This window comes from Anastrepha obliqua, chromosome 5 (genome assembly GCF_027943255.1).
Source record: "Anastrepha obliqua isolate idAnaObli1 chromosome 5, idAnaObli1_1.0, whole genome shotgun sequence".
Classification (NCBI taxonomy): Eukaryota; Metazoa; Arthropoda; class Insecta; order Diptera; family Tephritidae; genus Anastrepha; species Anastrepha obliqua.
The window spans coordinates 97,195,064-97,216,932 of NC_072896.1; the positions used below are offsets into that span (position 1 = coordinate 97,195,064).

At 36.7% G+C, this 21,869-nt stretch overlaps 3 protein-coding genes across 3 annotated transcripts; 1 reads left to right on the top strand and 2 right to left on the bottom strand.

The window, feature by feature from the left end:
• Positions 1 to 2,181: 2,181 nt before the first annotated feature.
• Positions 2,182 to 9,218, bottom strand: LOC129248606 (seminal metalloprotease 1-like). Its single transcript, XM_054888227.1, has 2 exons — positions 8,918 to 9,218; positions 2,182 to 2,790 (listed from the first exon to the last, which is right to left on the bottom strand). Exons 1-2 carry the CDS (start codon positions 9,174 to 9,176, stop codon positions 2,249 to 2,251), a joined length of 801 nt encoding a protein of 266 aa, XP_054744202.1. The 5' UTR covers positions 9,177 to 9,218; the 3' UTR covers positions 2,182 to 2,248.
• A 3,998-nt stretch (positions 9,219 to 13,216) lies between these two features.
• Positions 13,217 to 14,196, bottom strand: LOC129248433 (seminal metalloprotease 1-like). Its single transcript, XM_054887976.1, has 2 exons — positions 13,927 to 14,196; positions 13,217 to 13,831 (listed from the first exon to the last, which is right to left on the bottom strand). Exons 1-2 carry the CDS (start codon positions 14,150 to 14,152, stop codon positions 13,284 to 13,286), a joined length of 774 nt encoding a protein of 257 aa, XP_054743951.1. The 5' UTR covers positions 14,153 to 14,196; the 3' UTR covers positions 13,217 to 13,283.
• A 6,341-nt stretch (positions 14,197 to 20,537) lies between these two features.
• LOC129248461 (seminal metalloprotease 1-like) lies at positions 20,538 to 21,409 on the top strand. The gene is made up of 2 exons (XM_054888013.1): positions 20,538 to 20,779; positions 20,865 to 21,409. The coding sequence occupies exons 1-2, from the start codon at positions 20,566 to 20,568 to the stop codon at positions 21,407 to 21,409; spliced, it is 759 nt and encodes a 252-aa protein (XP_054743988.1). The 5' UTR covers positions 20,538 to 20,565.
• The last annotated feature ends 460 nt before the right edge of the window (positions 21,410 to 21,869 follow it).

The window sequence follows — 21,869 nt, forward strand, 5'->3', positions numbered from 1 at the left end:
TGTGGAGAAGGCGTACCACCTCTGATGGTATTGCCGTTCGATGAGGTAACTGCAAAGGCAGTTTTTTTTTTTCTTTAGAGCCGCCAGTAAAAAAAGTTACAAAATTTTCTTATTTGTAGTTATTGACGATTTCCTAAAAAACGTTCATTACTGGTGTTGGATTCATTTAAAGCGCGCAAATATGTATCAATTTTGAAATCATTAAATATATAAATAATATACAATAATTTTTAGGAAGCATTTATTGATTTCTCAAACTTTGGCCCGCCGCTTCGACCCCTTAAAGCAGTCTGAAAGATTAAAAAAATTCGCCATTGTTATTTAGATTAAAGCAGCGAATTACTACGTGATGTGACTAACTCTCCAAAGTTGCAAAAGCTAACCTAAACAAACATTTTTCAGAAAATAGTAGAGAAACCAGTGCATATATTGATGATAACCTACTGTTAAATTTTCTACTAAAGCAGACAATTTTTTAAAGCTGTTACAGTTGTGGCAAAAGGAAGTTTTGAACACTCTCCCTAAAAATCTTTCAGATAAGTCAATAATTAAAATAAATTATTATCTAATAATCACTCAAACGAATTACACGACAGATGGATGGCTAGGCTAATGAAAGACCTCACTACATGGTACAGCAGGAACCACTGAAGTCAATCTGAATAAAACCCAAATGCATTCGGGCCACGGCTTTTTCCAGAAATACCTGTTCAAAATAGAGGAATGCGAACACTCTTATGCAGCTGAAGATAACATACCTTTTTCCAATGCATGCGTTGGGAATAAGAGCGTCAAATGCTGGATAGTGCAGCCGGATCTAGGCTAAAGGGCTGCATCAGGCTATTCCCGAAAGGCACACTAAGAAACTTCAATGCCTCCAGGCCATTTTCAAAGAAATTGTTCGGCAATCTCTTTCTATGTCGGATTCCCAAAGTGCTGTTGGGATAGCACACGATAAGACATAACTCCAGCTGTCTTGCACTTTTTTAAGTAAGAAATTGTTCAGTTTCCTTTTAGCAAAGGTCAAAGGGAACACCGATGTCTGAAATGGAAACAACTGAAACCGGTTCTTTCGACCTTTTCCTGACAAGCTCTTCGGCACTTTCATTATCCTCTAGGTTTTTATGCCCTGGAGCCCAAACAAAACAAATGTTTCCTACTCATTCGAGATGTTTGATCTCCTCTTTACAACAGTTGACCTGAAGAAGGCTGCAACATAGCTACGACAGAGTCTTGATCGGAGCTTAACTATCGGTCAAGATATTTACGTTTTCCTTCCAACAGCGATCATTAAGCATTTTGTCAGTAAAAACAGAGGTGCCTATGACCGTGCAGACGTTTCCCTCCTTCCAATCCAGCCTGCTTGAAAAGCATTCTCTAGCACAACGCTTAAAATCCAGTTTGAGAATGGAGAGCTCTATACAAAGTACAAAAAGGAAAGGAAATCTGCCTCAAAATGCTACCATGTCCTAAAGCAGACTGCCTCTAGAGACCTACTTCCTTCAATGTATTAGCGCACTGCGCGGGAATTGAAGATCAACGCAAAGTAAGTACAGAATGACGTTAAGAGCGGCAGTGGGGCATGTTCTACACGCGCCAGTGATGCCAATACATGCAGTCGAAGTAGCCGCCCACCAAACTAGGCAGCCCACCAAACTAGGTAGCCTAGCCATATGTCAAAATTGGCAGAACCACTAAGTTGTACATCCAGAGTACGACACGGAGCTAGAGACCCCATTTTTTGCCGAACATAGATTTACAGGAAACAAAAGCCATACTGGCCTTCTTAACTCGATTTTCGATGTGCAGCTTCCAATAGAGCTTTGAGTCACGTGTTACACCAAGATACTTGACTTCCGACGAGAGCGTAAAAAATTGGAAATCATCAGCGGTTCCAGGGTAGGAGATGTTTCCAAACGAAGGCGAGTTTTTTAGTCTCGAGCATATCATTGCTGCGATGGCATTTTGGATGATGCATTAGGCATTTTTAGCCTTCTCATCCGCACAAAAGAAAAGAATATAAAATGATATCAGTCATATTGGCAATTTATTTATAAATTCAATACATAACTACAAATAAACTTAAAAATAAGAAATTAAATAAATTTATCACAAATATGGCTTAAAAAATACATTACGAAACATTTTTTTTTTTTAATTTTTCTTAAAGGAACTTCCTACGTAGCATAATTTGAAAATGGGAAGCATCCGGCTCTTAAATGACTCTGCACCAAATTTAGCCACAATATCATATCAATATGGGGCACTTGTACATAATATTGATCTTAGCTTTGTCCTTTTCACTCAGATATTCACGTTGTCCAATCCGCGCTGTCGGATCTAGTGGTACGATTGTGTCTTGACCATTCACCGAAAAAGCACCCGGTCGGTAATGCAGACAGCTGTCATAATCGTAACCCATATCGAAATCGGTCACAACCGTTCCCTTATACTTTTCAAAGTTAAATTCTTTCCCAGGCACAATATTCTCGTAGTGTACCGTTATGTAACTATCGCGATCGCTGTCGCTTTGTTGATGGTAAAACCCAAGCGCATGCATGAACTCATGCAGTATAGTCCCCGGCCGAAAGCAGCCCTCGCCGATAGGGTAGTTTTCCAAATTCATCGTCTGTACTTTCGCTTGATAACCGACGGCTGTGTAACAACCGCCTGTTTCGGAGTAAATGGCAACGTAGCGTTTCGAAGTTTCATTGGCCACGCGAAATTTTAGGCAGGTGTGTTTTTCCAAAGCTTCAATGGCGTCCAAAATGGCTTCGCGATGTTTCACATCTAGAATGAAATAGAGTGTGTAGTTAAGGGAGTGTTGGAGAGGGGAAAGAATATATTTCTTTTAAGCCATGAAAAGGAATTTAGCATGAATATATTATTTTGTTGTTTATTTTTTTTTTATTATTATTAAATATATAATAAATATATAATAATATATATAATAAATATATTTAAATAATATCTACATTTGAAAATAAAATGAAGTTCCAAGCTATTTATGTACGCTAATAACTCCATACAAAGAATGATTCAATGTGCAAAGTGTTTTTGAAGTGAAAACTTCTTTAGAATCGTTGGGAGTGATTTGAGAAAAAGTGAAACGAAAAAGCGACACCAAAAAGAAGAAGAAAAAAGATATACGTATATATATGTATGTATAGAAAATGCTTCATTACCAGGCACACAGAAGGATGGCATAAGCAAATTTAAATTTGTGAATTTATATATGTATGTATGTATATATGCGGATATATGTATATATGTTGTGTGTATGTACACATGTGCCTCGCCACAGCAAAACATACGGTAAAATTTCTCAAGAAATCCAGCGCGCATTCATAGGCACAGCGCACATTCATAGGCACAGCGCACATTCATAGGCACAGCATTGCATGTACAGTAGGGCGGGTCGATTTAAAAATCGCTCATTGCTCTATGAAAATCGTATTCTAGGGATCAAAATAAGAAACTTTGCCGAAGGAACCATACCTCTAAAACGAATTCTGATGCCCCCCAATTTCAAAATATCACCATTTTTGGCCTTTACATGAAAAAATCAGCTAAATGGCTATGTTTTTTCTTTATTTTTATTTATTTATAATATTATCTATTTTTTCTCTTAAGAAATTTATTTAGTCAGAACATATGTAAATGAATGAATGTGAGTTATAGAAAAGAAACTAAAAAGTTCGACCCATATTGGGGGACATCAGAAATCGTTTTAGAGGTATGGTTCCTTCGGCAAAATTTCTTATTCTGATCCCTAGAATATGATTTTCACAGAGCAATGGGCGATTTTTTTGCCTTCCCACAAATCGACCCGGCCTAATGTACAGTAACCTTGAACAGGCAGCTGCGGTTGTCGAGCATTTAGAAACATATATTTACATACATATATGGGTGCAAACATATTTACGGAGCCGCGGGCACTCGACTTGACAAAAATTGAATATTGGCAAATAATTCTACGCGAAATATTCCAATATTGACTATTTTCGAATTGTCGAGAAAATTAGCATATGGGCGGCTCGTTTTATGAATGAAAGTACTTGCTCTTAGAACTATGAGCTCGAATTTATAAATCAATTTTTTGATGATGAGTTTTTGTTGCACAGTACAATAGTTGAAACTGTTCGGCGCCGCCGCGACTGTTCAGCGTTATGGCAACTAGGATGATGGCCGCTACGCCTGCGCCTATTAATGCATTTTGTTCTTGTAGCCGCTAGGCATAGAATTTTAGCTTTGGACGACATACGCATTTACAGGAATAAAGTGAGTGGCCTGTGTGTGCGGTTGTATGTAGATGCATATGTGTATATTAATAAGCATTGTTTTGCTGGAAATTCAGAACACAAATATGTATGTACGTACATAGGCTAGGCCATAGTATAGCATACATACATATGTATAAAAAATTCAATCCAAGCGTCCTACGAATGTTTGTGTGTATGTTAGTACGTCTGTGTAATATACGCGCTACGACGCTCATAATAGCAACCGCGTGTGCTGTATTGCGTCCGTATTTTTATATTCGTAAATATTTTCATTTTTAAATGTTTACTGCAAATGTCTACTGCCGAAAAATAATGCAGAAAAGTGTCGTGAATATCGACAGAAAAAAACAACAATTGACACGGTATTTCAAAGATATGTTGACAACATCGAAACCAAAGCATTTGTATCATATTTTAGCTATCATAAGCCACTCATATCATTTGTTGAAATTGAAAACATTGAGGATGAATAAAATATGAACTTTATAGCAATATTATAATGAACCTATAATTATCCCGCTCCTAATGCTGCCTTCGTCTCATTCTCTCTCAGTTTGTTTTACGGAAGGTTTCATTTCTATCGCGTCTAACCGTTAGACTGGTATTTTTTTTTTTGTAGGATATTTTGAAGCTAATCTCACCTCGAAGGTTTTGTTTTGACATAAATTTCATAAACTTATAAAGGTGACGTTGGCTTATAAGACAAAAGTTATTAATAAAAATTTTAAAATTATTTTCAAACTGCAACAAATCAAAAACGGTTCCACCAATTAGAATACTGCTTGCTATTACTATTCAAGTCTTGAAAATAAAAATTATACTTAAAAAAAAACTTGCTGTTTTTGTATATGTGCGCCACATTTCAATTTCACTAAACTGAAATAAGCGAGGAAATGAAAAATGTCCGCTCTTTGATTTCTATGGCCTTCATAAACCAGCTGGAAAGATGCTAGACTTAAGCATTGAGTAAATAATAACTATTTGATAAGTAATAATAATTACTTACTCAACGACTTAAATTAAGTAGGAACTCAAAGACTTTTGCTCAAGTTGTCAAAAAAGTTTACGTATTCCGCCTCATGCCAAATAAATAAATGCAGGCAATTTATTTTTACTGTTTTTCTTCTTGAAGATTCTTCTTTTCGCCAAGTGGTAGCAAATTTCGAATAGATAAAGAAAATGGTATAAATAAAGATTTTTATATATATAAACACCTTGACAGCGCTGGAAAAGAGGTGCCAAAAATTAGTAAAAATTAATAAATAACAAAATAATAAAAAAATATCTAAAGTTGGTTGGTTGGTTGGTTTAAGGGTGACCCCGCATCGGAGTGCCACATAGACCGCAAGTTGGGTCCGTTGTGTTGCCCTAGAGCTCATTATGTTACATGATTTCCCCACCTAACCGAGATTTTTATTGTGGATTTTGGTCAAAGATATTAATTCGTTTCGAGAATTTGATGAGAGATTCGATTTTCAGGTTCGAGAGTACTGAAAGATTGTCAATTGTTGGAGAGCCTAGAAGAGCGAGCCGACTTCTAGCTAGACCGGGACAACTGCACAGCAAATGTCTGCTCGATACTTCCTCATCTTCGTCCTCGCATATCTGCACAGGTCGTTTTGAGGAACCCCGAGCCGACGTGCGTGAGTGCCCAAAAGGCAGTGGCCGGTGATAAGAGATATTATATGCCTTAGTTCGTGTTTCGAAAGACTTATAAGGGTTTTTGTCTGTTTCAGATTGTAGGATGGCCAGATTTGTCTGGTCGTAACGCAAGTAGTTTCCACTCGCCACCTAAGATCAGCAATGCTGTGAAATTCTCGATCAATGAGCAATTTACATGTTGAGAGCGCAATGTGGATTGTGGGTAAGTTACTAACATTTGATTGCGCAGCTCCAGCTCTTGCGAGCTCATCAGCTTTGCAGTTACCTTCGAATCCACTGTGACCCGGTATCCAGATAACTTGGACAGAATTCTGAACACTTATCTCGTTAAGAGATAAGAGACAGGATCGAACCACATCTGAGTGGGTATAAGAGGAGCTGAGTGCTCGAACGGCCGCTTGACTGTCGGTGAAAAAGCGGATATCCTCTAGTGATATTCTATTTTCTAAGAGAGTTTTCGCAGCATACCAGATAGCGCATACTTCCGCTTGGAATACGCTACAGTAGTTGAGTAATCTAAATGATAGATTGGTCTGAGAGGAATTGGAAAAGATTCCAAATCCCACTTTACCGTCTTGTTTTGAACCATCTATATATATAATCAGAGGGCCATCGATTTCGGTAAAATTTGTCTTCCATTCTTCCCTAGTTGGGAGTGAACAGGAGAATAGCAAGGGTGGTGATGGAAGACTTACATGATAGTCTATGTCGGAAAAGATAACAGTGTTCCTGTTCAGTATGGCCGAATGGCCATGATACTTATTCCATTTCGACATAGCATTCATGCGTGTCGCTGCTTTCGCTGCAATCGCTTTGCCAGCCCTATCTAAAGTTAATTAAAAATTTGTGTGTCAAAAAAGGGAATTATACCAGTTTTATAAGATATAATCGTACTCTATAGCGGCAAAATTTTCGTCAAGTTAGTCGGGATAGCGAGCAGAGAAGCAGTGAATAGGAGAGGCCTTCAGTTTCATTGAGCTCGATAAATACTCATAATAAAAGTAATATTTATCTCCTGCTAAATGAAATCTCGAATACATGTTGCATATTTTTATATAATAATATAAATCAAATAACTGTATGCAAAGAGAATATATAATATATGTAGTTTGATTTTAATTCAATTTAGTTGAGACTAATTTTATTTACATTTTTTGTTTAATTTTTTTTTTCTATTGTTTTTTTTTAATTTATCGGACTTGAATTCAACTCTTCAAGCCAATCGCGCTCATTACATTTATAAGTAGTTTTGGTTAATAAGGGTATTATCACACTCTTTCATAAAACAGCTTTCTCAATGAAGCTATTAAATAGACATAATTCCTTCTGCTATTAATTTTTTTATATTATATTGCTTTATATTTTTAATTTTGATTTATTTTTTTACTCTTTTTATATTTTTTTTTTAATGTTGATTTATTTTTTATTCTTTTATGTTTTTTTTTTTTAGATTATTAATTTCTTTTTATTTTCACATCACTTGTTTTATATTTTTTTAATTTAATTAATTTTATTTCACTTTTATTTTATTTTAATTTATTTTATTTTATTTGAGCTTAATCCATCTCGGCTATTGCCGGAGATTACACATCCCGTATAAAATTTTCAAGGGATTTTGCTATCCAAGTTCTAGGAGGAAGCGATATTCTTTCCACAGCGCTTTGAGGGTAATGGCTTTGGAACTTAGTAAAAGTGGTGAGTATCAGCGATTCAATCCGAAGGATATCTGTCTGAGACCATTTTATTACTCCAAACGAGTAAGTCAAAAGAGGTATAGCCCAGGTATTGATTGCTTTGCATTTTTTTCCACTGTTCAAGCTCGTTTTTAATACAGCTTTCAAACGTGCCTCAAATTTGTTCATGAGGCTTTGCTTTACTAGCATATGGTTGATTCCTTTAAGTTGCAGAAATCCTAAATATTTATAAGATTCACTGCTATGCAAGTTGTCTACAATAATATTTTGTTCTACTGAGTAGTTTTCTTCGGATTCATCAAGCTGACCCCTAATCACGTGTGTTATTTGGCACTTATCTGTTCCAAATTCCATTCCCACGTCATCGCTAAAAGCTTTAGTGCCATCAGTCAGTTCATAAAGCTTTTGCTTTTTGTTTGCGTGTAGTTTCAAGTCGTCAACAAAGAAAAGATGGTTGAACGTGTGCTCTCTTACTTCCGTTTTTAGTATAAAGCCATTTTGTTTATGTGTGAGAAGCCTGCTAAGTGCATTGAGACCAATGCAGAACCATCTTAAGGCATCATCTTGGAATATACCACGTTTGATTGAAATCTGTTTTGAAACAGTTCCATTCAGAACCAGTTTTGTATTCCACTTGCTCATTATGCGGCCAAGAGGGCAACAGTAGCAGCATCGATTTTGTATATTCTTAGTATTTTTAATAGGTAATCATGCGGCATTGATTCAAAAGCTTTTTTGTAGTCAATAAACGCTTAAATTTCGCCTTCTTCGCAGAGATACCCCTGTGATTACAGTGTCTATAATAAGCTGATCTTTACAGCCCATTGTGCGCTTCCTGCAACCTTTCTTCACATAAAATGCAGTTAATTGCGCAAGGTTCGTATATTCGATTAGCGATAATTTTCGTCAAAAGCTTGTAAGTCGTGCTCAAGCAAGTAATTGGGTGGTATATTTTATTTTATTTTATTTTATTTTATTTTATTTTATTTTATTTTATTTTATTTTATTTTATTTTATTTTATTTTATTTTATTTTATTTTATTTTATTTTATTTTATTTTATTTTATTTTATTTTATTTTAGTTTAGTTTACTTTATTTTATTTTATTTTATTTTCATTTTCATACAATTATTTATTTCATTGCCTTATGTTTTTTATTTGTTTTTCATTTAATCTGTTTTGTTTTATTTAAGGTCATTTAATTAATTCTTTTACTACCATTTTTTTTGTTGTGTATTTAATTTTTATTATTATTCACCGTAATTGTTTTCAACATACCGAAATCCCCCACTACTTTGTAGTACACCACACCATTAGGCCAACGTTTAGTCTCATCAATCAACCCGTTTCTGCTTTGTATACCACTTTCTAGCATTCGTTCTTGCTCTGGCGACAGCATCATATCACCTTGAAACATTCCGGCCGCTTCCTCAGGATCTGGCAATTTAACCACTGGCTTTCCAAAAGCAAAATCAACGCTTAGCAACAAGCCCAATAACGGCCAAGTCAAAATCTTTAAAAGACGCTTTTCGCTCATTTTTTATCGATTTCTACACTGAATCAATCTCTTCGGCACTTGTGTTCGTTTCAAGTCTACAAAAGTAACTGTCACTGCCATTAGACAACGGACAGGCTAATTGGATTTGCGAATTCGTTGGTTTTGATTAGATATCCCACTTCTTCCTCAGTCCTCTTGCCCCCCTTATTTGCATTGGCGCTTTTAAATTTATTTATCAATTTTAAATCGTTACGATAAAGTATTGCGAAAATGACGTTTATAATAGACATTTAATCTGATATAATACTAGACAATATGAGCAATACATAAGTATTTATATACTTTACGCAGATAATTTGTGATTGTTGAAAAACTGGGGTATCCAAAGGAACTAACTTATTGATATGACACCGCACGATTCCAAGTACAACAATTTGATCTGAGTCATTCCCAAATTAAAAATATACTCATTAAGCAATGCCTAAAGAATCCAGTCGGTTTGTGATCAAATTTAGGTGGGTAGGAGGCGCAAAATTAATCATCCACATTTTTTGTGAATAACTTTTTTATTATCATAAATAAAAAAATAATAATTTTGAATGCTGGAAATCTTTATTTTGACCTTTATGCGTTCCATGTTTACTACAACTGTCTAGTTCATAAGTGTCAAATACGATTAACGTACGGCATTTTGAAAAATTATAATATCTTCCAATAGGGAGATTCATACTGCGCCACCTTATATAACGAGCCCAATATTTTCTATTCTTAAAGATTCAGTAACAAGTTTTAGCATAATATTTGATGAATCCTAGGGCGGGTCGATTTGTGGGGAGGCAAAAAAATCGCCCATTGCTCTGTAAAAATCATATTCTAGGGATCAAAATAAGAAACTTTGCCGAAGGAACCATACCTCTAAAATGAATTCTAATGTCCCCCAATTTGGGTCGAACTTTTTAGTTTCGTTTCTCATGTAAAGTTCAAAAATGGTGATATTTTGAAATGATTGCATGGGAAACCCCCCAGGGGAGTTCCAGGGGGTGTGCCACTGGCATGGGTGGATCGGCCGTCCAAAGTTAGTGGGGGTCGTCACACATTTGGACTCGATTGGAACACTCTAAATGGCTCAAAGTGGGATTTTTCGTTCGACCCAAATTGGGGGACATCAGAATTCGTTTTAGAGGTATGGTTTCTTCGGCAAAGTTTCTTATTTTGATCCCTAGAATACGCTTTTCACAGACCAATGAGTGATTTTTAAATCGACCCGCCCTAATGAATCCCCATAGTTAAGTGTCGAAGACCTTTTCCGAATTTAATATTACTCCGACACAAATGGAAATGCAAAGTAGAAACTAAATGGTGGCTAAATCAAAATATCTCGCGCTATACCTCGAAGGTGGCCGCCGTATCCGAATAGGTTGGTGTGTGACTGCCATTCGGATTTGAGAGAGAGAACATAAATGAAGAAAAAAGTTTTATTAATAGCGGTCGCCCCTCGGCAGGCAATGGCACACCTCCGAGTGTATTTCTGCCATGAAAAAACTCCTCATAAAAGTATGTGCAGTTGGGAGTCGGCTTAAAACTGTAGGTCCCTCCATTTGTGGAACAACATCAAGGCGCACACTACAAATTGGAGGAGGAGCTCGACCAAACATCCAAAAAAGGGTGTATGCACCAATTATATATATATATATGTACATACCACGAGAGAGGCATATAGTCTGTCGCTTTCAGAATGGCACACTTCTTTTGATAATTTCATAGTTTAATATTTTACTTTAATCTAATATTGATAAAGATGAAAACTTTTTTATTAAAAATTTGTCTGCTTGTGCTCGAATAAACGCTGATAGAGATAGAAATGCGATGCATAGTTCGCCCTTTTTTCTCAATTCTCCCGCACAAAAAAATTGACGATTCAACAACTCATATAAAAACTACGCAAATGCCTTGTAGACTGTGTACCTAATCTATTCCCATCTTTTTGCGAAATACAAAATATTAGCTAATAACTCCGGCCATTCAACTCTTCAACTGCTATCCCAATAAGAGAAATCTACTGAGTTGAGTGGTGAACGCTCGCTGCAACTTAATTGATCAGTTTTATTATAGCCTTATCGGATATCGAGGGCGACGTACCACAGCGCTAAAGTCACCAATTCAAATATGTATCCATAAATATCCAAAATTGGCTTGTAGTTGTGCTAAATATCTGGGTATGTCATTTTATGAACGAATTCTTTTACGCGTAATGTATTATTTTTTATATACCTATTGCCAAAGATAAGTAGAAATAATATTTTACAACTACAATAAATTATACCGCTTTGAAACCAATACTCAAGGTATCTTATGTCCAAGATAATACAATTTAACACTCGTAAATTGCACTTACTAATGTTTTCTTTTATCGCAAATCAGCTGCCTTGTCGTGTGAATTGTTTCGAGTAGTTGTTTCAATTGTCAAGGAAGGTGACCAACTTAATCTAAAGACAGTGAATTGTTAATAGAAAGAAGTAATAGGTGGGTGAATACAGGGTATGACACACCTTGAAATTCTTTTGTGACAAACCTTATATTTTTTTGCTTTTTTTTGTGTGTTTTGCTTTGATGAAAATTCCTTATTAGAAGGCAAGTATAATTTATATTCTTATGCCATATGCTAGCACCCCTTTGTTGCGTGTTTGGCCGAGCTCCTCTTCTAATTTGTGGTGTTCATAACAAAAATGTACGCGGAGCTTTGCCATTGCCTGCCGAGGGGCAACCGCTATTAGAAATACACTTTCCTATCGTTTAGTGTTTCATTCCTACAGTGAGTTTCGAATACGAGCCCTACAGAATCGTAATCACGCACGAATCCATGCTCAAATTTAGTGCTCTCTATTTAGCCCACTTTCATATCCCAACTAAATCTCTCCCAGCTGGACGAAACCAAACTTTGCTCTTGGAATGAGCGCATCTGAGTTTCAACTTGAGGCTTATGCTTTTGAAGAAGTGATGTGTATGTGTCTGCAGCGACAGCAAAGCTGCGCTCATGGCCTAAGACAGCTCTCAAACCAATTCAAGGGTAGTTAAGTACTGTAAATCCAGGCTTAACTATGTCGGTAGACGTAATATCCAGATGCTAATATGAGTCCCGGGGCATCGGGGATAACAAGGCCTTTAGCTAGGATGGGCTCTGAGGCCAACCTCTTTGGCCCGGAGCCCGTTCTGCCACTCCCTTCTGCAGCCATCAAAGCCGCGGTTAGCAAATGAGTTAATTTAAACTACAAGCCATCCAGGCAGGCTGAGAGAGGCGGCAAATGGACAAAACTGATGTTACCTGTCTTGTTCAACCGACTGTCGCACTTTCTCCTACCACTAAGCAGAGGGGACTGTAGGCAGCTGGTTGGGCTGATGACGGTCTACTTTCTATGGGCAAAGCCCATGGAAAAGGTGGGCATCTCAGAAAGTGTACTCTGCCCAGCATGTGAAGAGAAGTAGGAGACGGCGGACAACATTCTGTGCATTTGCCCAGCCTTTGCTCGAATCAGGCTTGAGGTCTTTGGCACTGATGTGTTAAGATGCGACCACCTTGGATCATTGGCAACACAGGATCTACTCAGATTTCTCGGGAGGTTGGGTACTCGATGGAACTTTTAGCTTCAAACTAATTCTCAACTTTCAGAACAGTGAAACAAAATAGAACACTTCGAGCCCATGGTCTTTTGTGTCCTCTACTCAATTTCCCTTATTAAATTAAAGCTGGGTTTGAATGAGTTTTTTTTCTGGCTGCAATTGACCTCAACCTTCTCCGCGCTAAAGCGCTACACTCAAGGAGAAAGTATATTGGTGTTTCTGTGGGTTGGTCGCAGAGACAGTAGTGAGTAAACCATATTCCAATACTGGGCAGATGACTGGGCAATCTGCAATGCCCTTTGAGAACTTTTTTCTAATTAATTTCTTAGTTGCCTCAGCCTCAAGTTACTGCTATCGGGTTTATCAAAAATAAAATTTTAATATTTTTACGAATAATACCTCATATTTGACTAAAATAAAAATAAATCAAGTGACATCTCAAGAGTATTTCCTTTTCCCTTTACACAATTTTTTATTGAATCTTCCACAACCGTCTTCGCACATAAGATCTGTTAATTTATAGTTAATTTATACCACCACCGGGCAACGATACATTGTATTCAATTTGACGATATCACTTTTGCTTAAACCACGACGCTGGCCCATCACAGCGGCTCCATCCTCCTGCAACGGCACTATAGTCATTTCACCATTAGCCGAAAATGCATACGCTGAATAGTGCAACACGCTGCCATAGTCGTACTCCTCATCAAAATCGTCGATAAAGTCTTCTTCGTATTTATTGAAATTGTGCTCGGTACCAGAGATAAGGTTTTCGGTAGCAATGCGTACGTAGTCATCACGATTTGAAGCGCTTTGCATGTGGTAAAAACCGAGTGTATGCAGGAATTCATGTACGATTGTGCCGAGACGGAAACAACCCGTATCCAAAGGATAAACCTGAAGATTGACAGAGCGAATGCTATTCGTCCAACCAACGCTCGAATAACAACCGCCACTCAAGCCAGTGATGTTGACGAAATATTCTTGGCCTTCGGTGGCTTCCTTAAAGCGAATGCACGAAACCGCTTCCAAGATTTCTATGCCACGCAACACGTGATTACGATGTGCCTCATCTAAATCAATGAAATAGTCAAAAATGTGAGTATGGATTAGCTGGAAATAAGTAACAAATAGCTAAGGACAAGTAAAATAAGTCGCACAAATTTACCGAAAGCGCCTTCGTGGAATTTGTAGTAGACTGTATTGTTCGGCCAGCGTCGAGTTTCGTTACGCAAACCATTACGCATGTCATTATACTGCGAGGGGCTCAGCACAATATCGCCCTCAAAATAACCAGCAGTTAGCTCAGGATCTTCATCGATTGTTGAGCTTAGCGGTGCCGCCAGACACACACCAACTGCAGAAAGTAGCGCAAAGCCCAAAAAAATCTTCATTTTGCTAAATATTATTCAAAAGCCGAACAGGCGTTTGGCAAGAGTTCTCGACATCAACTAAATGCCCGCTCATGAATGCTATTTAGCCAAATTTGTTTCTCAATTTCGTGATAATAGTTTACATATAATTATAAACTTAATAATAAGAAGTTAGAGTAGTGCTTAAAATGGTGCCAGTTTCAGGCCGAGTTACTGTAATAATTTTCACGAGCACAAGAGAGTTTTTCGGTACAATAATAAGTGTAAACGCGTCTGTGTTTTAATAAAAGCAGCGCCACATATTGGAAATTAGTTTTTAATTATTTATTTTTTTTATTGTTTTTTTTTTTATTTTCTTACAAAAACATAGTTTATACTACAACAAAAGCCATTTAAATAAAATTTTCAAACTTTGTAGAAATTTTAAAGAAGTTCAAAAGTTTGCCGTAATTCTCAACTTTTTAAACAGAATTGCTGGAAAAATGTTGAGTATGCAGTTTTATAATATAGTTTATTCAATTCTAGTATAATAAACTATAAATCTTAAGGAGCTCGAGAATTGCATTAATTTTGGAGAATTTTTTTATTGCTTGTGCATTTTCTACATATAAAAAAATTTCGAGCATTCTTTACAAGACCATCAAAAAAAAATTTTAAAAAATCAACGCCAATTTTCTGTTACTTTAAATTGGCACAGTATTACACCAAAATTGAATAGGCTACAAAACTGCATACCCAGAATTTTCCCGAAAATTCTGAGTAAAAAGTTTGAAATTTGTATGAAAATTTGAAATATTGTATAATATTTTTTTAAATTATCTTAAAAGTTTCAACCTTCGAATTGCATAGTTTTTGAAGAATAATGAACAATACTTTTATAAACATATTTGAAAAACAACTAAATCCGAACTTTAAAATAAATGATCCAATATGCACAAACTTTGCAATGCACCGACGAAACGAAATATGACTGCAGATAAACGTTGACAAAACTTAAGCCCTTCAAGTTAACACCGAATGTAAGGAGCCATTTTTTCATCTACAATAAGTCATAGGAAAATGTAATTCGTTTCTGTTACTTAGGCTCCATCCTTAACGAATGTGGCGGCTATGCAGCAAATGTCATTAACCCGCTTGCAAAAGCGCAATGTGGAACTCACGCGTAATTTCCTGCCTTACAAAACTAAAAATCTTCGAATCGAAAGTAAAATTAACATTATTGTACGGATGTGAAACGTTGAACGCAGCACCAAAAGACACCCAGAACGTACAATTGTTTTTCAATAAGTGTCTTCGCCAAATCAGCACAATCTTCTGACCCAAGACAATAACAAATGGCAAACCAGTGTTGACACAACAGCAACAGATGAATACAGAAATTGTAAACTGTAAGTGGAATTGGATTGGCCAAACGCTACGCAACCCATCCGACGAAATTGGTAGACGAGCCATTACATGGAACTCGAAAGGCAGCAGACGTACAGGAAGACCAGCTCATACCTGGAAAAGACAGCTGAAAATCGAAATGGAGAATTTCCAGCTAAGTTGGAACTCATGAGCTAAAACTCATGCAAATGACAATACAGCTTGGAGAAAACTTGTTACGGCCCTTTGCTGCGCAACGGAATGATAGGAACTTATATATTTATATGAACTATATTTTTATAAAAATTAAAAAAAAAAGTAAATAAATAGGCACAACTATTTAATGTTGCGCTACTGTTTGTGTGAACACAACAGCTTTATAAAAATTTAAAAATTTTTTTTTTCGTGTTTTTTTTTTTTGCAAGCCAAACAGTCTGCCATGCATTGTTAGCTGAGAGACGAACGCTAATAAAAATAAAATCTACTTAGTTGTTTTGTGAGCAAGAAGTTGGTACGGAACCCACAGCTTTCGAATCGATATGACACGCGCAAACACATATCGGTTCCGCAGGCATCACCAACTTATCAATTTCAACTGTATTGCACTAAAATTATACTAAACTGTAATAAACCGAGAATTTATGGCTTTACGAACTGCTAGCATTGACTGATACGATTAGCGGTAGCCATACCGATACGGGAGCCATAAATGACGCTCAAAAAACTATCTAGAAATCTCGCATACATATATAACATATAACGAAGGGGCAATATGTATAAGTATGTATAATTTTTTTGAGTAGAGAATTCTTGGCACGAACATAGGGAAAACTATTTATTGATGTGTAATCTAAAGAAAAATTAAGCACTGAAACTAACACGCAAATACTCAACAGGCACTTGTCTATCTTTAGCTCAAAGCATATATGAAATAATAGTGGGCCACTCAATAATAAATCAGCAGATATAGAAATCACAAAACATAAATCTTTCATCATAGCTTTGTCTACTTGTTCTAGCTTACGCCGCTTAGTGGAGTTTGGCACCCGGCGCGCATACACAGCATTTTTTTTTTAACATTGAAACTTTGTCCCCACAATTTTAATAGTCAAATAATTAATGAATTTTATTATTACGCAGTAATAGTAATCACTTCAAAGTTTTATGGCAAATAAAAAGTACTAAAATCGGCTAAGCATTTCTTTCTCCGTTACAGTTTGAAATTTCACTGCACTATTTTTCAACAAATTTCGAACTATAGACACTAGGCCGGCTCGATTTGTGGGGAGGCAAAAAAATCGCCCATTGCTCTGTGAAAATCATATTCTAGGGATCAAAATAAGAAACTTTGCCGAAGGAACCACACCTCTAAAACGAATTCTGATGTCCCCCAATTTGGGTCGAACTTTTAGTGTCTTTTGTGGGGAGGCAAAATAATCGCCCATTGCTCTGTGAAAATCATATTCTAGGGATCTAAATAAGAAACTTTGCCGAAGGAACCATACCTCTAAAACGAATTCTTATGTCCCTCAATTTGGGTCGAACTTTTTAGTTTCTTTTCTCATGTAAAGGCCAAAAATGGTGATATAATATTTTGAAATGATTGTATGGGGAACCCCCCAGGGGAGTTCCAGGGGGTGTGCCACTGGCATGGGTGGATCGGCCGTCCAAAGTTAGTGGGGGTCGGTCATACATTTGGACTCGATTGGAGCACTCTAAATGGCTCAAAGTGGGATTTTTCGTTCGACCCAAATTGGGGGACATCAGAATTCATTTTAGAGGTATGGTTCCTTCGGCAAAGTTTCTTATTTTGATCCCTAGAATATGATTTTTACAGAGCAATGAGCGATTTTTAAATCGACCCGCCCTAATAGACACGCCTCTTTTGCAATTTTAAGCTATCATATTTATGCTGAAAAGAAACCTTCCATCGCTTCTAGGTACAAAAAATCCCCATGAAATCGGAGGATTTTGGGCGCAGTTATTAACGTGCATACATATTTGGAACTTTATTTTACAAGGTGAAGTCCCAAACAAAAAAGACTGCCATCTTTTTAATGAGTTAGTGCGTTGAAAGTTACATCCGTAGTTGACTTCCAGTGAAAGCTTGCTGACATTGAGTTCAGTGGAAGCGAAGTTATTGCGTCTAAAGTGTCAGTATATTTGTGTCATCGGTACAAAAATGAGTCTCGAGCAAAGACCTAATATCAAATTTTGTTTTAAAATCGGTACAACGTTTACCGAAACATTGGAATTGATTAAACAAGTTTATGGCGATGATTGTCTATCTCGTGCCAAAGTTCATGAGTGGTTTACACATTTCAAAGATGGTTGTGAGGACGTAAATGAGGTCATCCAAAAGGCTTGTACCGACATCCTGAAGGAAATTCCGGTCAATGACCTGAAGCACTTTTTTGAAATGCTTTTAGATCACGCAAAACAGTGTATCGAGGCGAAGGGGGCCTATTTTGAATAAATAAACTCGAAGTTATCAGAACAAAGCTCCTGCCGTTTCTATTTTAGCTCAGTCTTGTTTATTTTGGACTTCACCTTGTAGTATATAATCCCAGTTACATGGATAGAGTAATTTTTTACGAACACAAAACGGGGGGCCATCGTAACCGAATGAATTGATTCTTGGCTATTATTCGGAAGTGCACAGTTTCGAAACGGACAGAATTTTCGAATAGCAATAGGCCCTGTTGGTATTTCTGCCATGCAAAAACTCCTCATAGAAAATCATCTACCGTACGTAGGCGGAGTAAAACTATGTTAAACATACGTGGAAAACACCAAGAAGAAGAATTCTGCCAAAAACCCATAGAAGGGAGTAACCGCCAACTATTTATAATTGAAATAGGGCCAATTTGTTTATGGATTTGATGGCCAATGAGTGCCTGAAATACCAAAATAATAGAAATGGCGTATTCTAAACCGCAGCCTCAATCCACATTTATTTATACATATATTGATATGAGGGAACAAAAAGAAATCATTAGGTGCTAAGTCAGGGCTGCTAAGTGGATGGTCCATTAAATCGTGAGGCTCGCATTGTATTGCTGATTCGTCTTGAGTGGTTGGTTTTCCTGAATTCCTCAAAAACTTTTGGCCAACAATTGGTTTACTTGGATTGACTATTTTAAGTTTCTCTAATGATACAGTTACAACATAACCAGATTTAAAAAAAAAGCAGGCAGCTATTCGGCCATTTACTTTGAGTTGCTTCTTCCCCGAACAACTTTTGTTGGCTCGTCTTGTAACACCCATACTGTCGAATGCTGTTTTGTTTCCTCATATTCCTATATGCTCATATGCATGGATCCAAACTCGTCAGTTGTTACGATGTCACAGATGTGCTTTGAACCATCACAGCTGAATTTCTTTATGCCAATCCACACCAGTATTGGTGCTTTTTTGGGCAAGTGTCAAATTATGCGGCATCCGATGAGAACAAATCTTCTTAACGACCAATAACCAAAGCGTTCACGAGTTAATTCCACCTTTTGGGTGGGATGAATTTTTCCACTCACTAAAAAAAGGACAAATAAAAATCGTTAGTGAAAACGTTATGCGTACATATTTGTTTCAGGAATTATTTGCAAGGTTTTAGTTTCCAAATAGCAAAAAATTGGTTTATCTGATTACTGCCTTCTAAAAACCTTTATGACGAAAAATGCACCATCGTTCGTGGTGGGGCTTCGAACTAGCAGCATGGGCGCTTAATATAAATAAATAACTGGCACGCACACTTCTGTTAGGTGATTGGCCAAGCTAATGTTGTTCCACAAATGGACTGCTTACTACTTTGTTTACAACATAATAAATCATAGACCTGATTGCGATGAATTGTACAGTTCTTTGCATTTTGTTACTCCGTACTTATCGAAACGTGTCATAAACTAATCGGTAGATGTGTGGACGGAAGGTAGAAAATACACTTTAATACTATTTTATAAAGACTTAAATTAAGTTTACTAACTGTGTAAAATTAAGTTGGTTCGTAAGGAGAACTTGTAGACTGAATAACTAAATATGCACAAAATTTTGTGTTCAGTCAAACCCGTTTTAATTTTCAAAGAGTTGGCTACGAGTAAATATTAAATAAAAAAAATAAAAAAATGGGTTTCTCATTTTTTGCCATAGAAAAAATATAGAGAGAAACATTTATTAATTTTTATTTTTGTTTTTTATTTATTTATTAAAAGAGTAACAATTATAAATAACTATTCCACTTAAAGAGCTAAAGCACTGGCTACTATGGCCTTCGGCTATTAGTATAATAAAAATGACAGCGGGTCTTATAGCCTTAACTTACATCTAGATATTACATAATCACAAATCTTATTTAAATTGCATACCGCTGTCTGTTTGAGGAGTTCCGATGGTTTGATGCTTGAGAAAAAGGATGTTCTGATATTTTGTAGGGGGGAGGACAAGTATCTATCAGATGAAGTGTAGTAAATTCGTTGGAGCCACAAAAAGGGCATGTAGGCTTCGGTGAACCGCTGAGTAGGTGAGCATGTGTCATGAGTGTGTGACCGATTCTCAGTCGAGTAAAGATTTTTGCTTGGTGGCATAATGCAGATGGAGGGTAGATATTTTTTCCCCCAAAGGGGTTAAAGTTTTTATAAGGATGCTGATAAATGTTCCATTTAGTTGCTGCGTTATCTGCGGCAAGTTCTTTCGCTAGTATCTTTATGTCATTGCAAGTGATATAGTCAAATGTGTGTAGAGGTTCCTTATTCGCCTCTTTTGCTCTCTTGTCAGCTTTTTTTCTTTCTTTCTTTTCTTTTGTTGATCCTAATGTATACCTACATATGTATGTACATAGATACTAACTCAATACACACGACACCACTTTGGCTAAACGTAATAAACTATTTCGATTATGTTCGTGCAATTATACACCACCAAATCCACGTGATTGATAAACCTAGCGCAATAATATTTATGAACTCATTAATCCGGGCTACCGAGCGCTGTATTATATTAATAAACAGTTATTCAGTTGCTGTAGAAAACACTGGGCGTGTGCGCGTGTGAATATTCGAATACAAACAAAAGAAACAATGAAAGCCTTCCTCGCCTTTGTATTGCTTGGCATAACTACAGATTGCTTGGCTGCGCCATTAAGCCAGTCAATGCTTGACGATCCCGAACTGATAGCTGGCTACTTTCAAGGCGATATCGTGTTGAGCCCATCGCAGCGCAATGGCTACCGCAATGAAACTCTACGCTGGCCAAATAATACTGTCTACTATAAAATCAACAACGGCTTCTTTGGTAAAGAAACATTTTTTCGTTTTCATTCTACTAAATTTTTAAATTAATTCAAATATTTCAATTATTCAATTGCGCGCACATATAGACGAAGCACATCGGAATCACATTCTACGCGGCATTCAAATCATAGAGGACCTCTCTTGCATTCGCTTCCAAGAGGCCAGCGAAGACCAGCAATATTACGTCAATATAACTGGCAGTGATGGCGGCTGCTATTCGAGTATTGGCTGGCTGAATGGCATTCAATATTACAATCTTCAAATCTATCCTCTGGATACTGGCTGCTTCCGTCTCGGCACAATCGTACACGAATTCTTGCATACACTCGGCTTCTTCCACATGCAAAGCGCCGCAAATCGTGACGACTACGTACGCATTGAATTTGATAATATTCAGGAGGGCATGGAATTTAATTTCGAGAAATATGATGAGGACTATATCGATGATTACGATGAGGAATACGATTATGGTAGTGTATTGCATTATAGCGAGTATGCATTTTCGGTGAATGGCGAAAAGACTATTATACCACTGAAGGAGGAGGGCTCTGTAATAGGGCAGCGGCGTGGTATGAGCAAAAGTGATATCAATAAGTTGAATTTAATGTATCACTGCCCAATAAAGGTGTAGTTGAAATGTTTTTTTTTATCTAATTAATAAAACTACTGTGTCGATATTTAAAAAGCGGAGCGTATTCAAATGTTTGAATGATTAGTGATTTCGATTACGTGGAGTTAAAGCAGTTAAACAGGAGTTTACTGTTCGGTTGATAATGCGAGACCTTTTTACTGAAACATAACATTAATGAGAGACTTAAAAAGTTAAATTAAGACATTTAATTCTAATAAAACACAAAGTAAGCATACAAGTCAAGACAAGCGCAGAAACACAAGTACTAGAAAATTAAAAGAAATGTCAGCAAGATACACAAAAATACATGTAAAAAACGGCATTTTTTTGCACGGAGAAAATGAGAGACATTGTCAGCGGAAAGAATAAAAATAACGAGCCTGACACGTTTCTGACCGATGCAACGACGATTAGACTAAATAATTTTTTACGGATTATATTATATATTGAAAAAAGAGCT